At 49.7% G+C, this 12761-nt stretch overlaps 1 protein-coding gene across 5 annotated transcripts in view; it reads left to right on the top strand.

The window, feature by feature from the left end:
* The window catches only part of LOC121649368 (bromodomain-containing protein 3-like), a 29168-nt gene extending 26017 nt beyond the window's left edge, over positions 1-3151 (top strand). For all 5 annotated transcript variants that reach the window (XM_042000155.1, XM_042000157.1, XM_042000156.1 and 2 more), the window contains exon 12: positions 1073-3151. In XM_042000155.1, coding sequence (XP_041856089.1) covers positions 1073-1191 — 119 coding nt within the window. In that variant the 3' untranslated portion in view covers positions 1192-3151. The remainder of the gene's footprint in view (positions 1-1072) is intronic.
* The last annotated feature ends 9610 nt before the right edge of the window (positions 3152-12761 follow it).

The raw sequence follows: 12761 nt of genomic DNA, 5'->3' as shown, positions 1-12761 counted from the left end.
CGTGAAAATAATGAAGAAGACACATAGCAAGAAGCAGGAAAAAATGAAGAAGAAACATAGCAACAACCGGGAAAAAAACGAAGAAGAAGAAACATGGCAACAACCGGCAAAAAAACGAAGAAGAAGAAACATGGCAACAACTGGGAAAAAAACAAAGAAGAAACATAGCAACAACCCGGAAAAAAAACAAAGAAGAAGAAACATAGCAACAACTGGCAAAAAACGAAGAAGAAGAAACATGGCAACAACCGGGAAAAAAACGAAGAAGAAGAAACATGGCAACAACTAGCAAAAAAACGAAGAAGAAGAAGAAACATGGCAACAACTGGGGAAAAAACAAAGAAGAAACATAGCAACAACCGGGAAAAAAACAAAGAAGAAGAAACATAGCAACAACCGGCAAAAAACGAAGAAGAAGAAACATAGCAACAACCGGGAAAAAAACAAAGAAGAAACATAGCAACAACCGGGAAAAAAACAAAGAAGAAGAAACATAGCAACAACCGGCAAAAAAACGAAGAAGAAGAAACATGGCAACAACCGGCAAAAAACGAAGAAGAAGAAACATGGCAACAATCTTTGTGTGTGTACCAGGCATTACTGGAACGTTCCTCTACTGCTCCAGCCTCCACAGTGAAGCTCAGTCCCTCTCTTTGTTCAGACCAGACCCTGGGCCTAAACATGGTGGCACAGAGTTGTCCTTGGTTGTTTTGGTCTTTATAACCCCTCCTACTGCTCTTGGTGTAAGTGGCTCTCTGCTCTGCTGTTGCTGGTGTGGAAACCCTAATCCCCTAACCCAGACTGTGGAGCCGGGTCCAAGTTCCCATGAAACAGTTTTCTCTACAAACCATCTCATCAGTCCCGGGACCTAAACTCCTTCTTTTACAGGTTAGGTGGGCGGGATGGATAGATTTAGAGAGAAAGATAAGATTATGATTTCTTGGAAGACCAGATTTAGTTTCATGGGGACTTTGACTCCACCACTGTAACACTGCTATAACGTCATATGATCACTTAATGTCTGTGATGTCATCATGTTAACCCCACCCACTCCTTTATATTCATCTTTCAGAGAAAGCAGCAGGCGGCGGAGCCTCTGGAGGCGGGGCCAGTCGTTTGAGTGGCAGCTCCTCTTCCTCCTCTGATGACAGCTCCTCAACAGGGACCTCCTCCTCCTCTGATACAGACTGAACACACACACCTGTTACCATTCACACACACACACACACACGTAACACAAGACGAACACACAATCATCTTCCAACATGAACAAACACACAGTCATAGCAGAGACCTCCCGAACACACACCTGCACATGCCCAGACGTGGAGACTGTATGTAAATAGGCTGACCCGTTTTTTAGCTCCTAGTTTCCTTCTTTCTTTTCTGGAGAAAAACAGTCGGAGGAGGAGATGAAAGCAGCGACAGGGCGGCGTTTGAGTCGCAGCGATGAGAGGCATAAACCAGCCGGACTTTCCCTCCTCCTCCTCCTGTGGACGGCCGGCAGTGACCCCCGACCTCCGAGCACATTCCAGAAGCATCAGTAGAGCATCATGGGAGAGTTGGAGCAGCTGATCTCTGACGGAACGCAGGTGACGGTTGGTCGGCGACGGTCACGTGATTGGGAGAGGAGGAGGAGTTTAGTGTGAAGGTGTTGCAGAGAGATCTGACAGTACGGCTGCCAGGGGCGCCACGGCGGCCAGATTCAAACCTTCGGCAGCCTGGAACATCAGAATGCTGCAGATCAATCGTCTCAGCTGATTGGTTAACGGTCAGCAGCAGCTCTGAACCTCCGATGAGAGGAAGGAAGCTGTGCTCTCTTCCCCGACCAGAACCAGGAGGCAGGAGAAACCGCTGAGGACGGACTGATGGCTGGTCTCTCTGTAACATCTGTTCCAGACCTGCAACCAAACCCACAACCTGCAGTTTGTCCCGGGGTCATTGGACCTGCCCGGCGCCGGCTCGGTCCCAGCGTGGAGACGAACTCTATTTTTTTAACACTACATTTCCTTTTTCTTCGGTTTGAGTTTTCAGGTTGTGCTGACCTTGTTTTGTGTCTTATAAAGTTCTCAATATGAAAATGTCTTTGTCCAGACCCGCCCCAGGCCCAGTCACTCATACTGAACCCCCCACTCCCCCGATGTGAGTCCACATCCAAACCGAGCTCATCCACCGTGGTGGGATGAGTATGAGGTGACGTATAAGTCGTCGGCTCTGACGGTAAAATGTTGGCGAATAAAAACGAGCCTTCATCACCAGGAGGAAGATGAGGAAAACTTTTATTCGTTTGATTGGCTGTTTTTTCGTCAGTCATGTTTCTTGTGGGTCCTTCTAGAAGAAGAGGAGGCGCGAGAACTTTAAGCTCCGCCCATCTCCTCCCCGAGCCAAATGCCCAACAGGAAAAGCTCTCTGGTGATGCTGTCAGGAGCCAATCAGAGTGAGGTGGGCGGGGATTCTTACCTCATTCCAGATGTTGAGTTGTGAGGCGTCCATTGTTCTCTCGTGGGTGTGCTGGGCCCTGCGTCGTGCCTTTCAGGCTCCGGGATGTAACCATGGTTTCTGATTGGCTGGAGAGGAACTGGTCCTGCCTCCTCTGTGATTGGTTGCTTACTGGTGATGGTTGACATTCAGAAAATAATCAGTCGTGTGGTCACCATGGAAACAACAGATTAGTTGCTGGACTTTTTTTTTTTTTTTTTTGCTTTTAAGCTTTCAACCAAAGTTCATGGCTTCCCTCTGTGGTTTGTGTCGCTCGGTCGCCATGGAGACAGGCTTTATTGGTGACATTTTGCAGACGGATCAGAAACAGTTTTCTCCCAGTATGACGGACAGCTCGTTGCCACAGTAACCCTCCTCTTTGTTTTTAGTTGATGGTTGAGCTTTGATGCTAATAGTTAATTTTTGTATTTTAATAAGAAAAGGAAAAAGTGATTTTATGTATTTGCATGCACTCCGGCCGTACGTTCTTTCTTCTGTATGTTTGAGCACTGTATAGTAGCTGTATAGTAGCTGTCTGAGGTTAGATGGAACTCGAGACGCAGACGCAGGACAAACCAACAAAAACCAACAAGTGAATTATTTGATGTAAGTACTGATATGGGATCCTTATTTTCTGAGTTCATTTGTTTTCATAAATAAACACATAAACTGAGGAAACGGCTCGACTCTCATTCACACACCTGAGGCCACACCTCCTCCCACCCCTGCTCACACCTGACCTGCGTTCAGGTCTGACGGAAAGTGGACTGTGTGGGTGGAGACAGAAGTCCCGTTTGGTCACATGATGAGTTTGAAAATCCCTGAATCAAGAGCGTGACTGAGACCAAACGACGAGACCCGGTTGAAGCCGAGACCTCCAGGTGAGCTGCAGGGGAGCGGAGGCACTGAGCAGCGCTGACTCCGCCCACAACTCGGAGGCAACTTGGTAATGTGCTGCTGGTCCTCTACAGAAGCAGCGTCTTGGAAAAGGACACAGGTTTTGTGATTTTTGTCAAAAACTTCATAATTTAAAGATCTGTGGGAACATTTTCTGTAGTTCCAGCGAGCGTCGGAGCGCGTCTTTAACACGGAGCTTAAATAGAGTTGAAGCGTAATCTTGGCTAAAACAACCAGATTTAATGGAAGCACACTTGAATGTGTAGACCTTAACCCTGAACGTAGCTCAGCCCTGATGCTGACATACAGCATACCCCCCCCCCCCCCAACCAGACCTCATTTGCTGGATGAGAAGCTCAACAGAGTGCAAACAAAGGTCAAGCAAACTGATGTTAAAGCAGACAGTACTTCAGTCTCTGGTGGGTGGTCAGCGTCCAGGAACAAGGAATTATCAACTACACTGTCACCACCACTCCAGCTGTTCTCTACACAAGCACTAAGACGCAGCCTCGACTCTGCTGCTGAGCTGAAAAACGGCCATCAGTGACCTTGGACCAGATGGAGGTTGCCTGGGCAACGTGGAGGAGACCTTCAGCAACCTCAAACCAAAGGAAAAGACAACACGAGTAGCACACTGAGGCCACCGGCATCACGCCGTGGGGTGGTGGTGTCATGTGTGACAGTCTGCTGGAGGGAAAGGAGTCTGCAACTGACGGCCATATCCAGGCTGCTGACAGGGAAAGGGACATCAAGAGAAACCTGTTAGATCATGTGTTTTGGGAAAGAGTGACCAGCAGCCTGAGAATCCTCAAACCAGCTGATGCCATCTTCTCAGAGGTCCAGTGTTTTTTTGGAGAGTTTAAAGAAGAAACCCAGAAGACAGTTCTGCTACTGGAAGCAGAGCAGTGGTCCGGCCAGAGTCCCGCATGAAGCAGCAGAGGTTAGCGGCCTTCTGTTACCGTGGTAAAGCAAGGCCTCTAGGGGAGGGGACCCAGCCAGTCACTGCTGGGAAGTTTGAGTTTTAAAGACTATTCTAGGTGAAGACTTCTTCCAGATGAAGGAAGGTAATATTTTAACAGATTAAAAAAATGCAGCACCTTCATTTTAATTCATTCATTCAAGAGGTGGAATGGGAGCATTTTCCAAAGTTCTAACGCTTCCTTTATCTTTTTGAGTAAAGAGACGTAATTTAAAGTGGTAAAGATCTTTAAGTTATGTAGATATGTAATACTCAGTAATTTAGAGAAATCCATTCTGAATGTTACTATACCAGGAGCAGAGAACACCAGGAGATCAAACAAATAATCAACACTTCATTATTTGCAGGCATATATAAAAACAGCTCGGGCTAGCCCGGCCAGCCCACGGTATTACAGATAGGAGACGCGCTGCTTCCAAACACACACCTAGCCTACGTTAGGGTACACCGCAAGCCACTCAGTGTCACACCGCCCTCTATAAAGCGAGGCACTGCACCACACATTAGTTGCACATCAATCTGCCATTCAGGATTCTACCCCCAAACCGGAAGAATCTAACGCCTGTGAGGAGAAGGCAAGCTACACGCACCTCAGGCCCAGCGCGCTCCAATCCAACACTGCTTCCCACACCAAGGGCGAAGCGGCTGTCGTATTTAAAACTAATAAGACCCCACCCTCCCACACGTACACACATAAGGCTCTTTCCGACTGTAGGAACCTTTTGCAGTTCCTATAACCTTTTCAGGAACCAGGCCGTTTTTTCGCGCATTCCGACACATAGGAACTAGTGACCAAAGCCCCCAGTTCCTAGAACCATTTTAGCTCCTGCTCCAAGGCAGGGTCTGAACAGGGTTCTATAGGAACCCTCATGACGTAGGTGTTTGGTGACTGGTAGCTACGCCTCTTGCCAGATTTCCGCATTTTGTGTCCCCACCACATTTATAAAACACGGTTGCACATACGGACAAAAACAACAACAGAGCAAGCGATAAATGGACCGACGAGGAGGTCGAAGCTCTTCTGACCGTCTATGCCACAGAGGATTTTCAGAGAGGTTTTGAAGGTTCGCAGCGAAATATAAAAATATTCCTGACGATCAGCTCTCAGTCAGAGAACGCGGGATAACGCGAAGCAGTGCACGTAGAAAACTCACACAAGACTACAAATAAATTAAGGACCACGACAACCGGAGCGGGACGAACCGAACAAACAGTAAATTGGACAGTTTGTACCACCGACATGTTTACTCGGGCAACGCCGCAGCAAATGACTCCTGCGTGCGGCAGGAAAAGCCAGTGTGATGTGCAGCATATACACACATGTAAATAGTTATTTTTTGCTCTGCTGTATTCACTATAAAAAAATAAACGACTTTGTAAAGAGTCTGAAGTTTTCAGTTTGTGTCTGTTAGATGTGCTTTGGCCACATCTATAAAATATTAGCTAATAAAAATATTGAGTAGTTATTAACTTATCACAGCTATGAAATATTAAATAATCCATCTTTGGTCGCTACATTTTAAGTCTTATCCTGGGTGTAAATTACATTAGTTTATCAACTTTATAATATGCTCCATATCACAGAACGAAGTTTATCATGTTTAACCAAGATCTGACACAAATTACACACCTGTAAACATTTCACCACCCTTTTTATATTTTTACCTTCATATACGCTAAATCTGTGTGAGTATGTCCTCATAATTCTAAACCGTAACTCAGTCACAACCAACCCTCCACTGACGGATTACTCCTCCACCTTCTACTGATGAGTCCATAAAACACACAAAGCTTAATAGCAGATGATGAGATCTTTATTTTAAACATAACACAAAAAAAATGAAATGATGCATTTTCTATGGAACATTTTCTCTTTAAATGTGTACATCATGTATACATGTATGTTCTGTCTGTGGAACTTCCAGAACATGATGCTTATTATGAAGAGGTGTGTAGTGATTAGCAGGAAGGCAGGAGGTAAAGCATCCAGGCTGTTCTCCATCTCCTTCAGTATCTGCAGCAGGTGGTTGTGTCCATCCTCTCCAGTGCAGCTTCAGGCGGCCACAGATGTACTGAAATGTCTCCCTGGAGAAATTCTCTATCCACTGCTCATCGGTAAAATTGAGAACAACCTTTTCCCGCTAGTTATCAGCTTTGTATCGGACCAGCCGGACGGTGAGGAGTTCAATGAGCTGCAGCAACGTCTGAAACAGAACACGAGTTACAATAAACCCGCCGTCTGAAATATTTACTTATTGTAATCTGCTCAACACAGACAGTAGAAAACCGTCTGAAACGTTTACTTATAAGACACGTATACAATCGGCGCATGTTTAATAAGTTAAACTTAACGTTGTCTCCTTTGTCTGCGGCGGATCTCCTGCCGCTGGATTCTTCATCTTCTGACTTTCAGGAGCCTTCCAGCCTCGACATGAGACGCCTGGTTTTATGGTCCATCAGTAACATCTCCATCAAGCAGAGCAGGAACACTACGATCTCTTCCTTCTCCATATTAGCTTACCTTGTTGTTTTGTTTTTAGCGGGTTTTGTTTTGTTGTTATGTGGCGCTAAAGCCACTGTCGCAGACGTATGCGTCACATCAGTCCCGCTACCGCCCCCAACTCATGTACGAATGCAGCATGAAACAGTTCCCCTGGAGAAGGTAGTTCTTAGAACTAGGACAGTTATTAGAACTGCGTTCTTAGAACTTCTCTGTCGGAATGCGCCTATACATCTGATAACAAATAAGAATAAACAAAACACTTAACTCTCCCGGGTTGCGAGACCCTCCCCCGGGGTCTGAGCTTAGCACTGGTCCGGCTCAACAGATATGACAATTCCCCGGGATACCGGTCCAGCGCTGCGAGACTCCTCCACTGACTGCAGGAGGGGTCCTCCTTCCACTGGAGAGTGGCACAGTCGTGCTCCTAAGTTTCCCCTATCTAACCCACCTTAGCCTGCCTATCGGCGGTTGTAACCCGCTAGCCCGTCTAGCTATCTTTGCCACCGGCAGCCCTACCTGGCTGCGATCGGCACCCTCCCAATCAGTCCAAGTCCGTGAACGCTTACGGTTTGCCTGGCGGGGTTTTGTGGTGTACGGTTAAGCACGGCACCGTAATGAGGTGACACGTGTGTGAGAGGACTTCTGGCGGGACGTTGTTGTTGTTGTTGCGTGCTACGAGGCTAAATAAAAGCTGGTGACGATAACATTGTGGTCCGTGTTTTCTGGACATAACATTGGCGACGAGGATGAAGCATCTGTTTTCACCTTTACCCCAGTTTCTTGCCCTGCCTGGCGAACCTCCGATTCCGTGGCCTCGCTGGTATGAGTCCTTCCAGACATTTGTGGCGGCCATCGGCCTAGCTGCTGCTCCAGACGACCGGCTAACGGCGATGCTTATCCACAGCCTGGGCGTCGAGGGACAACGCATCTTCCACACGCTCGGCCCCGCACGGACCTACGCGGACTGTGTCACGCTACTGGCTGGCCATTTCACTGCCCCACAGAGCGTGGTGGTCCGACGCATCCTCTTCCGCCAGCGCCATCAACAGCCCGGTGAGTGCTTAGCCGGCCCCTGCAAGTTTGGAACCATGGAGGACGAGATGATTCGGGATCAGTTGGCGGAGCACACGACCAACCCGAAGCTGCGGGAAAAACTGTTTATGTCACCAGATGACCTATCTCTCTCAAAAGCAGTTGATATGGCTTTCCAATTGGAGTCTGCGGCTCTGCTATCATCGCAGCTACCAAAGCCCGACCCGGCCCTGGCCCACCCTGCCTCACTGACACGATCTGTGGCCCTTGCAGTCCCGCAGCCCCCCTCCTCTCCTCCTTCACCCCAGGGTGACTTAGTGGTGAATATTGCGGGCTTTCAGGGCGCCACTACTCCCCAACCCTGCGGTAACTGCGGATCTTCTTCTCATCGCACACGCGCCCCAACCTGCCCAGCCACGGGCCAGCGGTGCCGACGATGCGGCAAGCCTAATCACTTCTCCAAAGTGTGCCGTTCGGCTCCGACACCTACGGACTCGAGAACCCGCATGACCCGGACATCGATCCCCACCACCATCCACTCCGTGGGCTCTGGCGCAAAACCATTTAAATTAACGGTGGAACTGGACGGTGTGCCTTTACCATTGCTGCTGGACACGGCTGCGTCGAGATCCCTGCTTAGTGAACCTACGGTCCGACGTTTATTTCCCAACCACCCGATCGTAGCGGACGCCGTTGACTTGTACAGCTACGGGAATGCTAAAATTGGCATGGTGGGGACCATTACCCTCACAGTTCGTTACGGCTCCCGAGTCCTCCCAGCGTTCACCTTTCAGGTGTCCTGCCAGGGCGCCGACCTCCTCTGTTTTGACTTATTCTGTGCCCTGGGCTTTTCTATCATGGACAATGTGGGCTCCGCTATTCTGACCATTGCCACGCCTTGGCAGCACCGTTGGCCGTCGCTCTTTGCCGGGTTGGGCTGTCTCACTGCCTTTAACCACCAGCCTCTCATAGACCCAGCCATGTGTTCCGTCATCCAACCACTGCGTCGGCTGCCCCTTGCTCTACGTGATGACATTACGGCACAGTTACACAAGCTACTGGACTCCGGCATTATTGAACAAGTCAACGCCTCACCCTGGATATCCAATCTGGTGGTGGCAAAGAAAAAATCAGGCGGTTTACACCCCTGCATGGACCTCAGACAAGTGAATAGAGCGGTCATACCGGATAGATACGGGCTACCCACCACGGAGGAACTGTCAGCTAAGTTCCATGGGTCAATGGTCTTCTCCAAGCTCGACCTCCGCCAGGGCTATCTACAGGTTCCATTACACCCGGATAGCCGCAATCTTACCGCTTTTGTGACCCGCATGGGGGTCTTTCGCTACACCCGCATGCCTTTCGGCCTCAGCTCGGCCCCCAGCTGTTTCCAGAAGATCATGTCCACCCTTTTTGCGGGCATCCCAGGTGTGGTCGTATACCTGGACGACATCGTGGTGCACGGCGCGTCGACTGCCCTGCATGACGACCGCCTTTCCAGGGTCCTCGACGTGCTCGCCCACCACAATCTCACACTCAATGGTGAGAAGTGCATTTTTGCAGCATCTGCCATAGAGTTTGTGGGGTTCCGTTTGACAGCAGATGGTCTGAGCCCACTCCACTCGAATGTGGATGCAATCCTACGATTGCCCGAGCCTACCTGCCCCGCCCAGCTGTCGTCGTTCCTAGGGATGACAGCCTTTTACCTGCGTTTTCTCCCACGTTACTCAGAAACCACAGCACCTTTGCTGGCCCTCCTCAGCCAGGGTTCCCCCTGGTCTTGGACCCCTGTGTGCTCTGCCGCAGTCCGCCAACTCAAATCACAGCTCACCTCTCCGCCGGTGCTCGCCCATTTCGACATACTGAGTCCAACGTTTGTGACCTGCGATGCTTCTAACGCCGCGGTCGGCGCCGTCCTCTCCCAACTCCACCAGGGCGCTGAGCGCCCGGTAACGTTCGCGTCGCGGTCACTTACCCCGACCGACTCGTGTCCGAGCTGATCTCTCCTGTTGGAATGACGTCTGTGTGGCAAGGGGACTGTGCACAGTCGTTCCCACCACTTTAAGGGCGCGCGTTCTGGCCATGGCGCACGAAGGCCACCTGGGCATGGTCAAGGTTAAACAGCGGTGCAGGAGCCTGGTGTGGTGGCCGAGCATCAACAGGCACATCGAGACAATGGTGAAAGACTGCTCGGCTTGTTTGACAAGCGGGAAGACAGGCCCGCCCCCGTCCCCGCCTCTACAGCCCCTGCCCTGGCCTCCAAGGCCTTGGACCCACATCCAACTCGACATCTGTGGCGAGCTCCACAACGTACCCCAACACCAACGTTTCCTCCTGGTGGTCTATGACCTCCACTCCAAGTGGCCCGAAGTGCTGCCAGCTGGCGCCTTTACCACCAGGGTGGTTACTGACTTCCTCATTTCCCTCTTTGCACGTTGGGGAGTGCCAGACACCATCACCACCGACAACGGACCCCAGTTTGTCTCGACCGACTTCACCGCTTTCACTGAGGAATGGGGCATGAAACACATTAGGACCGCCCTGTACCACCCCCAGGCTAACGGCGGTGTGGAGCGGTTTAATCAGACTCTCAAGAACGGGCTCAGAGCACATCTGGCAAGCGGTTTCCGGTTCACATCAGCCTTAAGGGACACCCTCCTCCACTACAGAGCAACACCTCATGCTACGACGGGCCGCTCTCCAGCTCTCTTGATGCTGGGCCGCGAGCTGCAGCTTCCCTTGGACCGCCTGCGGCCGCCGGGACACAGGGGATCACCAGCAGGGTCCTCCGCAGGAGATAAGGTGGCGGTCCAGCAACACCGCATGAAACAGAGATTCGACAGGAAACACCGCATAAAGCAGCCCACGCTCGCCGTAGTCGACTGGGTTTGAGTACGCCGACCCAACCGATCCCACAAACTATTGTCCTTTTGGTCAGCGCCGCAACAAATCATCAAGAGGTTAGGTCCAGCTACCTTCCGCCTGCAGCATGGATCACGCTGGCATGCTAGCCGACTTAGGCGGGTGCCATCACTGTCCCCTTCAGACCAACCAGCCACACTCGACCCGGGTCCCCTGGACATGGACTGGGATTTTACGTACGAACAACCGAGGGATTCCGCCCAGGATCTACCAGAACCTGAACCGCCGGTTGGACCCCTCCAGTCCGGAGGCCGCCCTGCACGGGCCCGTCAGAAGCCTTCTTACCTCAGTGACTTTGTTACAGACTTTTGATCGTTCAGTTGGACAGTCAGCGCATGGCCCGTCAGGTGGCAGAATAATCCACGAGGCTATGCGGGTAAACTAGTAGTCTACCTGGTTTACCCAGTCAGTTTACGTTCTTTCGGGTTCGTATGTGTTGTGGGGCTGTATGGGATTTGATTTGTGAAAGGGGGGGGGGGGGGGGGTGGGGGTGGGGGTGGTGGATGTGGTGTACGGTTAAGCACGGCACCGTAATGAGGTGACACGTGTGTGAGAGGACTTCCGGCCGGAAGTTGTTGTTGTTGTTGCGTGCTACGAGGCTAAATAAAAGCTAGTTGACGATAACGCTGTGGCCCGTGTTTTCTGGACATAACAGGTTTCCCCTTTGACACACGCCAAGCTCCACTCTCCAGAACAACCTGGCCACACACACACAGTTCCTTTTCATACCTCTCACCACTCCCCTCCACAACAGGTGATCCCACTCCGGTAATCAGGGCACGTCATCATGCCCACTCACTACAATACGTTTACCTCTAGATATTTAAAGCCACGCTGAGCCCATGTGAAGGGTGGTATACTCCTGAGCTTATCTGAGACTGAGGAGTTCGTCCATAAGGCGTTTGGTTTTGGAAGATTAATTTTAAATAAGGTCTAAGACTGCTGGGACGGACCTCTCGGGGCTAGGTAGGTATAAAATTATATCATCAGCATATGAAATTTTGTTTATTTTCCCAAAATCAACACCAATAATCTCTTTGTTGGTCCGTGTTGCTTCAGGTAAGTAAGAAGGCAGACATCTCTGGACAGTCAGGGCACCATTTACACGTACTGGGCCTGCAGGTTGCTGCACATAGCTCCGATCCAACCCATGTATTTTTTACCAAGACTGAGCGAACAGATCACATCTCGGCGTCCAGCGATAGCACAGCTGTTCTCATGTGAGGGTCGAGTGGTCTGTTCTCTTTAGTGGCCTCCGGATGTCGTCAGCGTGATGTTACAGAGCCTGACTGGTCAGGTTAAAGATCTGCAGCAAGGCTTCAACTGTGGGATTATTTTTATATTATCTGGAAGTCGACCGGAAGTAATGAATTCAGGTGAAATGTGGCACACTCAGCAGGATCTGTATTCTTTTTGTGTATTAATGTTATTATTATCGTCTTCATAGACTCAAAGAAATCTGTAAGCATTGGCATCTTCATTCGCGGCCAAAAGGCCTTTTAGAATTCTACAGTATATTCAGACCAGGGGCCTCATTTCTAAAACCAGCGCACATCAAATATAATCAACTTTTGGGATTTATGAAAACCAAACTTGGTGGGAAAATGTTCCTCCACAGCAACTCTGACCCAGGCGTACGCACAAAATCTAGAAAACGGGAAACGGTGACACCAATGGTCCAGAATAAAACAAGTAAATGATGTGAAATGTGAGACATTTGTACACAATCCACTATCACCTTCCACACCACATGTTAGATATTAAAGCTGTTTGCAGCAATAAATAAATAAAGACACATTCCATATTAATCCTCCTAAGAGCCATGCTCGGGGAAAACAGGATTTCCAGGAAAAAGGGAGATGATGTTAATAAGAAGCTCAACCACTAAAACATGTTCTGTCATTGTGAAACAAAACTTCATGTTATAAAACCATCCAGATAAATAAGGAG

This window comes from Melanotaenia boesemani, chromosome 11 (assembly GCF_017639745.1).
Source record: "Melanotaenia boesemani isolate fMelBoe1 chromosome 11, fMelBoe1.pri, whole genome shotgun sequence".
NCBI classification, from domain to species: domain Eukaryota; kingdom Metazoa; phylum Chordata; class Actinopteri; order Atheriniformes; family Melanotaeniidae; genus Melanotaenia; species Melanotaenia boesemani.
This window is presented reverse-complemented; position numbering and strand designations above follow the sequence as displayed.